This window comes from Piliocolobus tephrosceles, chromosome 1 (genome assembly GCF_002776525.5).
Source record: "Piliocolobus tephrosceles isolate RC106 chromosome 1, ASM277652v3, whole genome shotgun sequence".
Taxonomy (NCBI): Eukaryota; Metazoa; Chordata; class Mammalia; order Primates; family Cercopithecidae; genus Piliocolobus; species Piliocolobus tephrosceles.
The window spans coordinates 120,951,041-120,968,903 of NC_045434.1; the positions used below are offsets into that span (position 1 = coordinate 120,951,041).

The 17,863-nt window shown below is 36.7% G+C and overlaps 1 protein-coding gene across 2 annotated transcripts in view; it reads right to left on the reverse strand.

The window, feature by feature from the left end:
• Positions 1-518: 518 nt before the first annotated feature.
• Positions 519-17,863, reverse strand: part of CDC14A (cell division cycle 14A) — a 169,613-nt gene continuing 152,268 nt past the window's right edge. The window contains exon 16 of one of the 2 annotated variants that reach the window (XM_023191294.2): positions 519-2,539. In XM_023191294.2, the coding sequence (XP_023047062.1) occupies positions 2,510-2,539 (30 nt within the window). In that variant the 3' untranslated portion in view covers positions 519-2,509. Of the gene's footprint in view, positions 2,540-14,378; positions 16,108-17,863 lie in introns of those variants that run through there. The other variant, XM_023191296.3, reaches the window with a different exon arrangement.

The following is a 17,863-nucleotide window of genomic DNA, read 5'->3' on the forward strand; positions in this document are numbered from 1 at the left end:
GCAAAGAGATCCAGTTTACTATATAAAATATCTCCAATAAATAATGTAGCTTCTTCCTCCCAAGCTGACTTTTCAGGGCATCGATCCAACAGGTATGAGGTTTGTTCCAACTGATTTATTTCTGTAATTTCTTGTTTAAGAAAAATATCATTCTTTTTCTGAAGAAACTGATGACCAATCATACAATCGTCATCAGTAGTCATAAATGACTAAGCAGGACCCAAAACACTGTTCAGGATCAATCTTTTATTGACAGAGAAAAAAAGAGAAAGCAAGCAAGAACCTAACATTATATGATTTTTGTGAAATTCAAAGTGTAAAATTTCTGTGAGCTCACTGTCATGTATTTCAGGCAGTGGCCACAACCTAGAAAGTCAATAAAAGATAAACTAAAATCCAGAATAGAGATCTTGAAACACTCAAGGCACCGACCACACTGAACCAAAAATAAAATTATAAAGAGACTTCAGTACATTGATAACTCAAAAATCCAAATTATAAATGCCAAAGATTAAGTGAATTGCATAAAACTTTTATTATTTATTAGCAGTGTATTCTTCTACACTTTAAAATAGAGCAAAATATCTTTTGGAAGATAAACTATTCATAACAAAATACATGTCAAACAATTTTTATTATCAGAGTAGAATTACTTTGCTATATACTTTCTATATTATATACATCCACTTCTTGGTGTGTCTATGTATGCACATGTGTAAAGTAATTTTAAGACATATACATGTACATACATATGACATATATACACACATAATTATGGAAAATTTACAGTAGTCAACTTTACAATCATTTTAATAGCTTCACACAAATTAGTGTTCACAGAACTAAAACTGTCAACATGATTCCCTCTCCCCTATTTCTCAAATATCATCTGAATTACTTTTTATAACTTGAAAAAATACTGTCATCTTCCTATACAATTAACCAATTTTTTACAATAACTCATAATAAAATATTTTACTTTTTCAACTTTAGAAAAGATACATAATTCCACTTATTTTAGTTTTTGATTCCTAAATCATACAATGCATTTTTTTATCAGTTGAGTGTAATTTTTGGTACTGCAGTTACTGAAGGTTAATTTAATAAACCTGAGTCAAACATTCATTCAAATGCCTTTTTAAAATACATAAAACATGAACAAGATGTTTTGATGAAGCATACATAATAGACTCAAGGTACCCCCCCCCCAATAAATACATTATAAATAACTCAATGGTTGGGAGTAAAGCACTTCATATGAATCCATTTAACTAGCGCTTTCAGTGTCGAAGCAGTCCATTCTTAAGCAGCCTGGAAGGATATCAGGATGCAAGGCTCCTTGATTCCTCATAGAAATGAAACCTACGGGTTTCTGAAGACCTAAATATCAGATCATACTTACATGAAAGGGCTGTGAGTACCTATAAGGGTCCTTTCATTTTCATATTAGGTTCCAGATATGCTAGCGTGTGCAGCAGGGGGTTGTACCCTGTTTTAAAAATATCTCCTTTAATACAGAGAACTACTTAGCAGCATCTTTTTCAGTTTTTTCTCTCCATTGATTTAAAACTGATGTCAAACCATGTGTGATTACAGGCAACAACAACCTCGTACCCAAAGCAGGATATTCTAACTGGGTTAAGAACTCTTTTGAAAGAAGGAAGGAAAGAAAAACATTTGGAATATTGAGTCACTTCATAGAGAAAAACCATGAAACCATGCTCTCAGAAGAAATATTCAGTGAATTCTGATCTTCCACTGCATGCTAAGTTTTTTAAAGCCCCCCAGGATGCAAAACTAACTCAAATTGGCTCAGCAACAAAAACAATGGGAAAGGGAATTGTCCTAAATAAGTCATCCCATGCCATTATACTCTTGGTAGAGATAAACTTGGATAAACTCAGTGTAATTAAACTGACTTCCCAAAAGAATGAACTGATCTGCCGTATTTATAGTGGGCGCATAAAAATCACTTTCTAAAACCTTTCTCCCTTACTTCTTCTTAATAAGAAGGAATTCTTTATTCATTAGAGACAAAACCATACTAAAACTAAATAGACTTAAAATACAAATTTTTGGTAGCAAACAGCAGGAAAATCTAAATCAAAATATAGTCTTGTTTTTACATAATTTTATATATTTATAAATTTATCAAAATAGTCTTTTAAAGTTCACAATACATATATAATGTAACACTGTACATGTAAATATAATAAATGTATTACCAAAATACATTAAAAATAACCCTTCAAAATACCAAATTCAACATTAAAACTGTCTTTAAAAGTATGGAAATCTCCATAAACATAGTTTCAGTGCATTTATAGTAGTCATTAACCAGTTTTCTGTTTTCAAGTCTCTTGAAGGTGTTATCTTAGTGCTCTCTTTCATTTAAGGTAAGAAGGCAGAGATATTCTTCCAGCAAGAAGTTGCTTTCCCTCTCCACTGCTCGTCCAGATGAAGAAATTGTGTCTAAGAGAGGAACAGCTTTCACTGGAGTGGCAAGGCCTTAGTAATGAACATATTCAGACTGAAGGGACTGTGCAGGGAGAGACATAAACTGAGGTTAAATTCCATCACATGTAAAACTTCTAGCAAGTCATGCAGCTTCTCCCTTCCACACAAGGCAGCTTAGGTCTATTACACCAAAGATCAATGAAATAAACTAAGCCAAAATAGAAACAAAAAGACGGGAGACACAGAGCATTAGCTAAGAAAGAAAGAGATATTCAATTATGCAAAGTGATTGTAAGAAAACTTCATATTTTAAAAGGTTTACTAATTTATTTATAGTGACTAAAAATTAAGGTTTAATTTAAAAATTGGTAGGTAGCCTAAACTCATCTCTAAGCATTTCTGCAATTAGTGAATTTTACTTAAAAATATTAAAAGATACTTCTAACTAATTAAAGATTACTAGAATATACTTTGAGATTATTTATCCTTAAATTTAATTCAATACATATCAATGTCAATGGCATGCTTCTAATGCAGAATTAGCAGCAATTTAAATAAATTCCTTAAGAATGCTTGAATTTATAAATATCTTACAAATCCTTTCCTTTAAAGGGGACACAAAGTACTACCATTTGATTTGAAAGATCATTTGATTTGAAAGATTTGAAATCTGATCTTAAGACCCAAAAACATTTATACAGAAGAGTCTTGGTGTCAGAATTTAATAAACAATAGGCAATTTTCAAGTAAACAATACAAGACACCATATTAGATACTAACATGTAAAAGGAGCATGATTGGGATATGTAATCAGAATGCTGGGACAACAGACATAAAACAGGAAAAGATAAAAGAGAGTTACAGAAAGTTAGCCAAACAGTTATTTTTTTTTAAGCAGGAAACAGTGGTTAGAAAAAAACACAAACCAATCTAAACATTAACAAATTTTTTGCTCAATTCTTCCAATTAAATGCCTGAGGTCAACAAAGTTTACTTGATTTTCTAGTAAATGCCCTTTTCTCCCACCCGATAATTATTTCTCAAATTAGTCTGTAACATTTTATTAACAGATCTAGTCAATTATAAGACAGGTTCAATTTGGTGATGATATAGGTTATCAGTAAAAAAGAATCTGTCCATTTTCCAAAGAACTTACAAAAGGATTCAAGGTATTTTTTCTCAGCTTCAAAACTGCAGTGAATTTTACACCCTATGAACAGCCATTTCCTGAGTAAGTCCCTATTAACACAGTGTGTCAAAGAGTTACGGTCCCTGACCGCAAAGGGCGAAACCCACAATATCATAACAGACGTGAAATGAAAAGACAGCGGTGTCAACATTAAATAGTAATATATGTAGTGTAACGTTAACATTGTACACCAAGAAAGGCTTAGGTGAGAGGTAGTAAGGGAAATGGGTGGTTCTCAAGGCTGCCAGTTTCAAGAGCTGTAGGAAGAATGGAAAAGGTTTGGCTATTAACTTTCTTGTATGTGGTTCATGCTAATACTTCAAAACAGGAGCGAGATTATCAAGAATCAGAGCACTATACTATAAATATACCTGAACCCACAGTGGGAATAAAAGAGGTAAGACCCTGAGGAAGTCCAGTGAAATTGGTCAAAAGCCTTGAAGCCCATATACATTCCACTTGAGGGACACCAGCTACCACACTCGCAATTAGAGCATAAAAAATTTTTCTACCTGCTTTTTCTTTTTCGGTTTCTTCTAAGTCTGGCAAGCAGTCAGAGGGGAGAGCCAGTTAAGTCCCCCAGCTATAAGAATGCCACAAAGGTATGTTGTGTGTGTGTGTGTGTCTGTGTGTCTGTGTGTGTGTGTGTGTGTCTGTGTGTCTGTGTGTGTGTGTGTGTGTGTAGCTCAGCTAGTGCTTTTTTGAGAATATTTAACTTTTACTTTTGTTCCAGTTAGTAAAGTTGTGCATGTTGTCACTAACAGAAATTAGAAAACTCTTCATATTACATATGACTTAGAACGAAGTTGTTTTTGCAAGCTCCATCAATTATCAATAAACAGAGATGTAGCAAATAAACATTAGACAAGCGACCTTTGTTAAACCAACTTTTTTACAGGGTGAAGTATTTCATATGTACCTCAATATAGAGGAGGCAAATATGTGTATGTGCATATATTTCATATATTTATATATATAAACACACACATATCTATTCATTTATTTATTTACTTATTTAATGAACCATGGTACCCAGTGAACTGGAAAACAGAAGTAGTCTAGAACATTTTAAAGATTTCTATTATTCACATGGAGAATATATTCATTAGTCTTCTGGCCAAAGCCTTTACTTTCACACAGAGCTCACAAGCCCTGGCTGGTATTTCATCTGGCCTCAGATACAGTTCACCACAAGCCCCACTATTTCCTTTTCCAAACCCCTAATTTGCTCTCTTAAGTTGTCTAACTGGCCCTGTAGCCCTCTGCAAACAAATGATGACACCATTTGGCCGACGAATGGACCTTCTGTCCCACCAGTTCAATCCATTAGACAAATAATTACAGAACCATCGGTTGTATCTATTAAGCACTAGGGGATAAAAATATAATACCGAAGTCCTCAAAACAAAACATGTTCCAATGGTTTCTTTATATGGCATAAAGGAAAGGGAAATAAAAGATCAGTAAAAAGGGTTTAGCAAATTATTCTGACATCAGTATTTTGTAACAAATTAACTTCCTTTCATTTTCAATCTAAAATAAAAATCTTAATAGAAATGCACTAAGGGGGCCTGGCATGGTGGCTCACATCTGTAATTCCAGCACTTTGGGAGGCCAAGGTAGGTGGATCATCTGAAGTCAGGAGTTCAAGGCCAGCCTGGCCAACATGGTGAAACCCCGTCTCTGCTAAAAATACAAAAGATTAGTATGGTATGGTGGCACATTCCTGTAATCCCAGCTACTCGGGAGGCTGAGGCAGGAGAATCACTTGAACCCAGGAGGTGGAAGCTGCAGTGAGCTCAGATCACGCCATTACACTCCAGCCTGGTGACAGAGCAAAACTCCGTCTCAAAAAAAAACAAGAAATGCACTAAGGGGAGAAGAGAATTATTCAAGTCTCCAAGATTATTCACTTAACAAAAGCATAACTAACACCATGAGACCTTTCTATTCAGGGAGCAACAGTGTTGGATGACAGGAATATTTAAACTTCAAGTATCACATGGTTATCCTATGGGGTTGTGCTGAGGGTCTCTCTGGGTCATTTGTACTCAGCCACGGTTGAGGAAACCTCAAGGAGAAACACAAGTATTCTCCATTTGAAATCTTAGATGGGATAGATAGATAAGCCATATGGGTGCCTGGTTTGACCTAATATACATCGTAACAAAGCATAACTTCATGCTTTTTTTTGTAGTCACAGGTAGGACTACCAAACTACAATGTTTTCCAAATGTCCATGTATTGTAAAATTCCTAATATCCCAGAAAAGACAATAGCCAGTTACTAGTATTTTTAATTTTTATAGTAAAATTACATTATAGTAAAATTGCATTTGCATTTTGAATTCCATGAAAAATATTATGGCTATTGGTTTTATTATTCAAAAATAGATTAATACAACTATCTGAAGTTCCTAACAAGTTAGATATATTACTTGACATGTCAATTATTCTGAGCTAGATATTTGAGTACTTTCTATATGCTAAGGGCAGTTCTAAACAGCTTATACATATTCATGCATTAAATGTTTGAGACAACCCACTTTACAGATGAGGAAACTGAGGCACAAAGCAGTAATTAGCCCCAATTCATGTAATTAAGAATTGGTGGAGCTGGAATTTGAACCCTAGCAGTCTGACTCTAAAGCTCAAACCCTTAGCTAACATAATGTCTCAAGACCACCAGCATTTGTCTTGTGATCACTACATATTCAGTCCAACATTCTCTATCACCATAACAGAGACAAATAATGACCTTTAGGCAAGCTGTGATTCTGAATGAATTTTAAAAAATTATTAAAAAATATGTGTTGCATTAAAAGATAAATACGTTTTTGAATGATTTTCATCAGGCCTGAGTTCAAAGAATTTTCAGGAATATTCTAAATTTAAAAGAAATTGTCATTGTAAGAATATCCATGCTTAGGTATTATGATTGATTAAAGTTTTAATTCTGCTTGGCCAATGTTTTTTGTTGTTACGATAATGAATTAATGAATCTGAAATACAAAATAAATTATAACAATGACAATGAAGATGGTTATAAAGAAAGCGAAACCTGAAGTATAAATATTATGTTAGAAGTTAGCCCTTGTTTATATAACCAAGAGATTTTAATTTCTCAAATATAATATTCAAGCTCATATAATTAGTAAGTTCAACAGAGTTATAGTGAGTTAGGACCAAATCAAGTTTATCATGAATATGTGGTATTCTTATTGTATGAATACCATAAAATTAATAATGTAGCAATATTCAACCTGAAAAATAAGGATAAAATTGCCTTACATTTGCAGCCCCCAAAATTTTTATGTCAAAATATAAGCTTCCATCAAGAAGTCTTGTTCCCTGAAAGCAGTAAGATTTGACATAAAACAAAGTGTTAGGTAAGGAGATCAAGACAATTTGTTCTGTTCTGGAAATCTGCTACTAATCTGTTTTGGCAGATGTAGGTAGTAACTTTAAAATTTTAGCTATTCCGGAGGTGTTTCTTTTTTAAACAGCCCAGTTACCTAATCATGGTAGGAAAATGTCTAATAATTATAGATATAAATATTGTACAGATGGTTAATAAATAAAACATGTTAGCTATCAAAAACAGCAAATTATAAAGAATAATGAAAGATTAAGGTCCTTGACAGAAATGAATGTAACCATGTCTTAATGTTCAAATAACTTGAACCAAAGGATCCAATGGCCTGGAATGTTAGCATCCTACTGAGGTCAAAATCCTGATTCAAAATGTTCATGGACTTTTTGCCACACTGATATTTTCTTTCCTACATTTTCCCAAGTCCTTTAAGGAATAAAAAATAGTGTACTAGTTATCCCTGGTTTAAGTTATAACCACAGAGGCAAAAAGCACCTAAAATAAAATTGGTTTGTTTTAATGGGATTGAAATTAAAGGAAAAAATACATGCTTGGCAACATGGTAATTTATACATAACTATAGTGTTTTAAGTTTTAATGAACAAATACAACAATGGGAAAAAATAAATACACCCATAACTGCCTCTGTACTCCTATGTCTCTTTATGCCTTTGTAACAGTGTTTTCAGTCTTTGCATTGCTTACAAATTAACACAGAAAATGTGATGTGTGCATTGATACTTATTTCCATAACTGTGGTTTTACAATACCGAAAGTACTTTTTATTTTTTTATTTCAATAGGTTTTGAGGTACAGGTGGTTTTTGGCTACATGGATGAACTGTATAGTGGTGAAGTCTGCAATTTCAGTGCACCTGTCACGCAAGTAGTGTATATTGTACCCAATACGTACAATACTGAAAGAATTTGCCTCTGTTAATTTGATGCATATTTCCTCCAATAACACTAGATGAAATGTAGCTGGGTATGGTTTCATTGGCATCATATTAAGATAAAAAGACTAAGGTTTGTGATAAAATCAGGTTCAAAAGGCATGTGTACATTTTCCCACAGTGTTCTCTGTGCATTTCAGGGACTTCAAGACTTAACAAGCCAATTTGGGTTCATTATAATGCTATATAAAATAGTCTTTCACCTTCCTACATGATTTTTAATAGATTCTTTTTTCTGGAGAAATTTAATATATGCTTTTCAACAATCACAAAGAGCTCGATTGTTAGATGACAGATTGTTGACACCCAGCTTGACTCAGCCAACCATTACATGAGTGTTTTCAGTTCATCTGAACACCAAAATTATATTGATGCAAACTCAGTTAAAATTTATTTTCTCTTATTTTAGTGTAAAGCCACATTTCTAGAAAAAAAAAAAAACACACACACACACAACTCCCAGATTACTGTATATTAAAGCTAAAGGTGGAAATTTGTGTTTTTGTTAGTGCTTCATATGCTAACAATGAGACCCAGGCTCCTAAGCACTTTAACATTCACAAACCCAGATACATTAACCAACTTTTAGTTCAATAAATATTTATTAGGCACTTATACTGTACTATGGAACCTCAGGAAACAAAGATGTTTCAGAGAAGCTTAAAGGAAAGCAGAGGAGAGAGAGAATCATGTACAACTGACTATAATATGAGAGTGTCAGCACTCCTAGGAGAGCCGAGACAGGAAGAGCCATTCTGTTTAGATGGGTCACAAACGCTTATCAAAAAGATAACTATTGAGCCAGGTCAAGAAATATAAAAACAAGCAGAGAAAGAAGGGAAAGCAGAGTGGACTGCAAGTGCTAAGGTTGACTCAAGGCAGGTCATGGCACTCTTGCAAAATGCAGGTCAGATGCCAGGTAGAGCTGCTGGAAAGGAGGCTGGCAGGAGGCACACAGCCTGACAGGGAAGAACTCTGAATGCAAAGCCAGGGGAGCCAGACTTGACCCAGTAGGCAGAGTGGAGCGACTGAATGAAGTCAAACATGAGAAGGATTTGATTAGCTCTGTGTCTCTGAAATTTAACACTGACAACAGTATAGAGGAGAGATTAAAGGCAAGAGACAGGAAGACAGAAAGGGCTACGCAATAGTTCATGAAGACCCCAATTAGGGCAGCAGTGGTAAGGATGGAGGGATAGAGAGGCATTTTAGAGGGAGGTCTGATAGGACTTAGTAACTGCTGTGACAGAGGGAAAGGCATGTAGAAGTAGTGTCAAAGATGGCTCCAAATGTCTAGCTTGGATGACTAGACGAATAAAGATGAGATGATTTGGCTAGGAAACCAAAGAGGAGCTGGCAGTGGAAGGAACCTGTATTCTCTCCATCCCAGGTAACACCCAGAGGAAGCTGGGAGTGTAGATCCAATGCTCAGGAGGTTACCCAAAGAGAAAGAGTCAATGTAAGGACAATCATTAAGGGGCAGGCTTAGGAGAAGAAGGACTAACAGTAGCCCATCAGATCTGGCCTTGGAGAAGTCGGCAGTAATCTGTGGGAGAGACTTTCACCAGAATGAGGGGCCACCTCCCGGCTACAGAGCGGAGGAGTACCAAAGAGACAAGTGAGGGGGCAGTGCAGGGAAACTTCTCTTTCCCCAAGTTTGGCCATAAAGGAGAAACTGTGAGAGGAAGACAGGACCGAGGGAAGACTCCTCCCCAAACCCCACCAGCCTACCAACTTGGATGTGCACATTTGCAGGTGAGGAGACCTGCAAACAGAGGGGAAGAGGCTGAAGATATAAAAGGGGAAGGAAGTGGTTAGGGCAACATCATGGAAGAGTCTGGAAAGAACAGCACAGGTAGGTAGAGTTACCATTGGAAAACAGTAGGGTTTCTTTGGATTTAAAAGGGAAGGAAGAAATGGATGAAACTTTGAGATAGAGAAGAGGCAAGTTAGAGGAAATTACTTCTGATAAATTCTATGTTCTTGGCAGATTTCAAAGCAGGGTCAACTGACTCTGGAGATCAGCAAGGGGCTGTGTTGGTGAAAAATGTTAAAAAGTTTTGGAACAGCCAGGTGGGGAAGAGAAAAGGAGCCAAAAAGAAAGGGATAAGACAACTAATTAGGAGCACTGAAGGGCCGGGTAGATTAGAAACACATTTGAGATGGAGCCAATTGGCAAAGTTATGGGATTTTCTCCAACAGTGCTCACAGGAGAGAGATGAGGAACAGATACAACAGATGGTTGAATTGATCTAATTTTGGAGGCTGGTAATCAAGTGGTTACAGAATGTCCAAGTAGAAGTGAGAATGTTGGAAAAAGAAAGCAAAAATGACTATGCAGGCTACAGAAGGAAAGAGGTGAACTGAGATGGCTGGGGAAACAGGCAGGGTCAGAAAGAGGTCATGGAGCAGAGTTAGGAGGAGGGGGAAATGTTTAAAGGAGGCTGGCAGGATTCAAGATGTCAGAAGCAATGTGCTAAGCAATAAGAAGGTTTACTCAACGAATTTTCAAGTGAACAAAAATAAAGATAACTGAAGTTAAGAAAGTTTAAAATAAGATCACTGTGACACCTCGGGCAAGTTATTGCCACTCTGAGTCTTGATTTCACATCTGTAAATAGCAGGTTAAATAAATAAGAGAATGGATATAAAGTACCTAATACCATGTCAGGTACATAGAAGGTATTCAAGAAACAGTGGATGATGATAATGATTAGAAAAATGTTACAGTTGTCCAGAATGTTGGCAGTGCCTAGGCAGCTAAAACGTAGAAGCAAAAGTCTTCCAGGGATGAAGGGAGGTAATAACAGTGATGAGGACAAAAAGATATGAGTATCCTTGGATGATGTTTGCAAAAGGCAGGAGAGCATGGAAATGAGGTTCCTAATAGGAAGTGGGAACACAGCCTTTCCCCTCTTAACCATAAATATTTAGGAGCTACCAGAGAGTAAGTAATGTGTACTTAAAGAGTAAATAAGGGAAAATGAGATGGAATGGGTCAGTCTTATTTTGCTCACTTTCAAATGAAGACTTCTTGATTTTCTCTTACAGTCTACTGCTTTTTCATAACAGAAGGCTGAAGGACTCACAACAGTCTGCCCAAGAGAGAAAAATATCTATTTCTAAACTGATAAAAACAGTTCTCTCCCACATATATCAACCTTTGAGTTGGTTAGACATTCACTATCAAGGAGAGACTGTGTCATTTACCAAAGGTTTCTGTTACGGGCAAATCCAATGACTTTACAAGCAATGTGCACATGGTGTCTGTGCTTGTTTGCACATGCATGCACATCCACATGTATGCGTATGTGTGTGTAAGAGGGAGTTGCAATAAAAATATGCCTTTCTAAGTTAAAGATCTGACACACACGTGCACACACAGTAAAATTCAAATTTTTGGAAGAAACAGATGACCTACATAATATTAGAAAAGGGGCAAGTATGGACTGAGTATACCCACAATCAAACAGGTAAGCATAGCTCAATGCCAGATGCTTCGGAGATAACAAAAATAAAAGACATTTTCTAACCTCAATCAAGGAATTCAGTGGGGATTCAAGGCCCACATCCACAAGATAGGTGACTCTCAATACGAAAGAGGGATGAGGAAGGCCAATAACCAATACAAACAGAAAGGCTTCAAAAAACGTCAGGATTGCTATGGTCTGGTGAGGTTAAGGAAGGCTTCACAGAGGAGGAGGTTGGACTTAGGCCAACTCCTGATGGAAAGGAGGTGAGAAGCAAAGAGGGGGAGGAAGGGAGACCAAGTTGGGGACCTAGCATGTAAGAAAAACACAGAGGTAGGAGGAGCCGCGCACATTCAAGGATGTAAGAAACTGCCTGGTAGAAGCAGAAGGTTCATGCGCAGGAGGGGAGGGAAATGAGTTTGGAAAGCTAGTTGAGGAAGGCTGAAAAAGGCACTGAACGGCAAGCTGCAGAGACTGGACCTACTTAATGGCGACATGGTACACTCCAAACTACCCTCTGTATGCATGTATTAAATATTTTTAAAGATGAAGAAGAAATAAAGGGCACAGCAGAAATTAAAAAGCAAGATCAACATCTTTGTGGCCCAGAAACAATCAAGACAGTCGTAGGACTCTGGCTACACAGCTGGAAGCCTGCAGAGGTGGCTAGGTGTTCCATTCATGTGGGTACCTAGGTGAAAAGCCGCTGGCCTGAAATCAGGGGTGGAGTCAGGCTCTCCCACATGGGGAAGGAGGCTGAGAGAAATTGGGACCATTGCCCTCAGGCCAGGGCTGAGGTGGAGCCACATCCCTGCCTGAGAAGCAAGCCTGGGAGGAGATCACCAAGAGATGGAAGCCTGGGTCATTAAGGTCTCTTTCTAAACCCAAAGGCCTAGATATCAGGTAGAGCCAACAAGAAGGTCAGCAGATGAGGAGGGAAAAACAGAGAGAGAGAGAGGAGAGAAACACACAAAAACTCCCAGGCAATCTGAAACTACGAACCAAAATTCCCTAGCACACAAGGTAAATGAACATTATGAGAACTGACAAAGTCTGCAATCACAAGGCAAACTCTCACAGGGTGAAATGCAAATAACAAGGCAATATCAAAATGCCTTATCACCTGAGATCCTCCAGGTGAAAATAAATAAATATATATATACACATACACACACATAAAAAGAATAAGAAGCCATAAAACAAAAACAGGCAGGCCCAAATTAGAACAGATGGCTATCATAAGGATCAAATTAGAAATGCTGGAAAGGAAAGATATAGCCCCTGAAATCAAAGGTCAGTGGAGTGGGGGATATACTCCAGAATTGACACATTAAAGAAAATCCATGAATTGAAAAATAATAGGAGGAATTCAATCAGAATACAGCTAGAGCTTAGGAACTGAAAAATATAAAAAGAAGGTAAGAAATATTAACAACAGATTGAAAGGCTCCACTATAAGTTTTGGGGGCTATTGGCTGGGTGCAGTGGCTTATGCCTGTAATCCCAGCACTTCGGGAGGCCGAGGCAGGCAGATCACTGAGGTAAGGAGTTTGAGACCATCCTGGCCAACACGGCAAAACCCCATCTCTACTAAAAATACAAAAATTAGTCAGGCATGGTGGCATGCACCTGTAGTCCCAGCTACTCAGGAAGCTGAGGCAGGAGAGTCACTTGAACCTGGGAGGTGGAGAACCTGAGAGGTGGAGGTTGCAGTGGGCCAAGATTGCACTCCAGCCTGGGTAACAAGAGTGAGACTCCTTCTAAAAAAATCAATAAATGAATAAATAAAAACTATTAAAAAATTGTGGGGCTATTGCAAAAGGAGAAAATAAGGGGAAAGGCAGTAAAGCAACATCCAAAAAGATAGTGGAGCCGGGTGTGGTGGCTCAAGCCTGTAATCCCAGCAATTTGGGATGCCAAAGCAGGAGGATTGCTTGAGGTCAGGAGTTCGAGATCAACCTGAGCAACATAGCAAGACACTCTCTACAAAAAAAAAAAAAAAAAAGAATGATGGCTGAGAATTTTCCATAACTAAACATGCAGCCCTAAGATTGAAAGTACACACTGACGCCAGGCAAGATAAATTATAATGAATCTGTATATAGCTATATTATGGTGAAACTATAGAATTTCAGAAAAAAAGAGGAAAAATCTTATAATAATTGGTTTTATTCTTCAGCCACAGAAGCTGTTAAACAAAGACTTACATTAGGAAACTGGTATTTTAAGTGGATTCTGGCAGCAGTGCAAAAACAGAAAGGACCAGAAAAACAAGAGTAATCAATTTCACCAGAAGATGCCTGCATGAAGTTTTTAATCTAGTGGAGGACAATGGCTTGTATGTATTTGTCTTACCTTGCTCTACCAAAAAAATACTGGGCTCATGGTAGACACTTACATAAATATTAGCTATAGCTTTATTAATTGGATAAGCTTCCATTTCATTTAATTTCAGTTTTTAAGATATGGGGTCTCTCTGTATTGCCTAGGCTGTTCTCAAACTCCTGACCTCAAGTGATCCTCCTGCCTTAGCCTTCTAAAGTGCTAGGATTATAGTGTGAACCATTGCACCCAGCCAACTTTTATAGGTATATAAAAAGCACTTGCTTTCTTTTACTCCTAGCCAAAAAAATAAGACGCAAGATTAAAATAAGACTCTTTTCTATTGACCTAGTAGTATTATTGACACTACATAAGAAAGTATAAAATGAAGCTGAACAACCAAGGTGATTCATAACTCTAATACATTGAGAATATAAATTAATCCTCACCTATTATATATTTCTGATCAACCTTATTACTTAAAGCAAGTTTTATATTTTCAAGTCTTTTCAAATGTAGAGTCAAAAATAGCTGACAGGCTTTATACAGAAAATTAACATAAACCACTATTTAACACTGGAAACTTAAATTATAGTTAACATGTATCTACAAATACTGCAAACATATAAATAGCTTATATGCAAATGTAAAGGCACCATCTGAACCATGCTGACCTCGTAACAATTTGATGCTTTGTCAAGTAACATTCTCAGGTCCGCTTGGGAAGAGAAAAAAAATCGCAATGTTGAATGAATGCCAAAGGTGTGGTTCAATACTGAGATTGAGCTCATGTTCTTGATACATAGTTAGTATCCCTTAGCTGAAAAATTACATCAAATCTAAAGTAATGCCACAACAAAGAGGAAGGATGAAAAGCCAAAGCAACATAAATATACAACAAAAGAATAGAAAGCCAGCACTAATCTTTAACTGTAATAAATATTAACACTTAGTTAATATTTAATAATATTAATATGAATTAATAAATGAATATTGATATGGTTTGGATGTTTTATCCCCTCCAAATGTCCTGTTGAAATGTGACTCCAGTGTTGGAGGTGGGCCTAGTAGGAGGTACCTGGGTCATGGGAGTGGATCCTTCATGAATGGCTTGGTGCTGTCCTCCCAGTAACGAGTGAGTTCTCACTCTATGAGTTCACCTGAGATCTGGTGGCTTAAAAGAGCCTCACACATCCTCCCTCTCTCTTGTTCCCTCCTGCCATGTGATACGCAGGATCCCCTTTTGCCTTCCACCATGATTGTAAGCTTCCTGAGGACTCACGCGAAGCCAAGCAGATTGCTGGTGCCATGCTTGTACAGCCCACAGAACTGTGAGCCAAATAAACTATTTTTCTTTATAAATTACCCAGCCTCAGGTATTTCTTAATAGCAACAAAAGCAGACTAATAAAAATGTCATATTTAAAATCAGGACAAGATGACCAATTTTTAAAATGGAGAATAGGCAGAGGGAAAAGACAACAAATTGACATCGGGAAACACTACTACATACCACTGGAAAGTTTTAGCACTTTACTGGGAATGGATATTCACACAATCAATAAGTAGTTTATTACTGTCAGCACTAACATTATTCCAAAGTAAAAATGAACCATGCTTTAGTGCACTGCCAATCACTCAGATTTTCATCAAACTGGTTATTTTATAAAGCTAGATTCTAATATTTTGACCTCATTCCAGGTCCTACTTTAAGGACCAACAATTCCTTAAAATACACACGTATTCCGCCTGGTGTTAGAACACAGAAGAACTTAACCTATTCATAGGCTACCAAGGTTGTTCTTACATTGGTCAAATTTGAGATGGAAAACATCCACACAGTCTTCATAACCAAAGAGCAGCATTAACCAACTGAGTATAAAAATGCTACTAACACTAGAAAAAAGAACTACCTTTAAGCCAACTTCAACTGTCATATAAGAATGCTAAGGGAAAGTAGGAAGCACACAATATTTCATTTCCATTTTGCTTTCAACTTTCAACCAAATGAGTATTTTAATTTTTAATTCCCGCCTGTGACCAATACTGTGTTAGACACCATGAACTATAAAAGAATTTTTTGAAATGTCTAAAAACGGAAGTTTAAATTTGGAGATAATTCTTACATACACAGACAATATGTAAACAAATATAGATGTTCATGTATGTAATAGCATACATGATAAAATAAAGTGTTAATGACAGGGTGGATTCCATTTATTGGGGAAAGCTTCACAGAAGACGTGGAAGGTGATATATGTCTTTAATTAAAGATGAGAAATTGATAAGGAGGGCAGGGAGCTTCCAAGAAACGGCTTCCTAAAGACTCGCAGTAGGCATGAACATAGTGGGAGAAGAGGACAAGAGAAAAAGCAAGGTAAATGCTGGTGCAAAGATACAATACTACAGAAATGCAGTACAGAGGGCCTGAAAGCTCAGCAAAGAAAGTCAGTATTTATGTTCTAGCACGAGGGGACCAGTGGTCATTTCTGAACAGCGAAATAAGATATTGAAATCTATATATCTTATCTGGCAATGCTTTAAAGCAGGGGTTGGCAAACTGCAGCTCACTATCCAAATGCAACCCACCACCTATTTTTGTTAATGAAGTTTTATTTAACATAGCCACACCTTTTGTTTATGTATTGAGTTGAATAGTTGGGACACAAAGCTAAAAATCTTTACTATCTGGCCCTTTATAGAAAAAGTCTGCTAATCCTACTTTAAAGTAGGAATTAAAGGTGGAAAGAGACAAGTTAGGAAGATCATAAAAGACTCAAACACAACAGGGATGAGGAAGCAACTGAATGGAGAAGAAAGGAAAAATTCCAAGACAATGAATGGCACCACTGACATTACCTACAACCTTCACTATGAGAATATCCCTGCAAATGTTTGAAGATTAAGATAGGAAAGTGCATAACAAAGCTTATTACAGGCTATAATAAGTTTTACTTATTGTATAGTTTTATTATTAAAGCTATAGAGCATTCATTCATTTATCCATCCATCCTTTTATCCAATCAACAAACAATGAGTGCCTAATATATGCCATGCACAGGGCATATAACTATGAAAACCAGAGGCACCATCCCTGCCCTCACAAAGCATATAGTCTAGTGGATGATGCAAATTCCAATTGAAAAAGAGTATTCTGATTTAGACCAAGGCGGGATGTAGAGAGGTTTATGGGAGAAGCAACATGACCTAACTCAGACTTGGGGGTCAGGTAAGGTCAATGTAGATGACTAGTAATCCAGTGATTAAGTGTCATAAAAATAAAGCATAGCAAATATTCAAGACAGATACCACAAGTAATTTCAATTTAATAAAATACTTCCACCCCACCTACACCATAATCACATGTCCCTCATTTCTTAAGCATTTGAAAACTCTTCTCAGTGTCAGGGAGTGAAACTCATTTTTTACAGTAAGTGGGTCAACAAAAATGTAACCTTGTGTGTGCATTGCACAGGGCAGTAGAAACTGCAAGACTAGCAAAAGAGGACAAATGAATAAAAATAAAATCTGACTGTTCCTCAGCATTCTGTCACAACCATAAGGAATCCTTAACATTTGTTCTTGTTTTCTGTGTTAAACGATTTAATGACAGAATAAGGAAATCATTTTTACATTTTTTCTGGAGGCTGAACTGCTGCAAAAAGTGAGTGAGCAATTGCAGCTTTCAAAAGAGATGCTAATTGTAGCTTTTAAAATATTAGATTCCCTCTAAATACCCATCACCCCCATCCCTAAGAGTTTCTGGGTCTTTCTTAAAGGTTCTGGGAGGATATTGCCATGCAGACTTCATTTTCCTACCTAAGAATTTTAAAACATTTTTATGGAGTGATTTTTCTAGTTCTTCAAGGCTTTTAATCTCACATCTTCAGAAGTACTAGAACTAGAAGGATGATCTTATTTAGACAATAAACCCAGCATAACTAGACAAGCTGCACTGGACCATAAACAAAAATAACTCATAATCTCCTTATTCCACACAAAATGGGAATTTTCATCATAATTTAGCTTTTTGACCACAAGTCAGCAGAAGTAGGACTTGGAGCTTTCCCTCTCACAGGAGGTTTTCTAAGCAAAGTTAAAG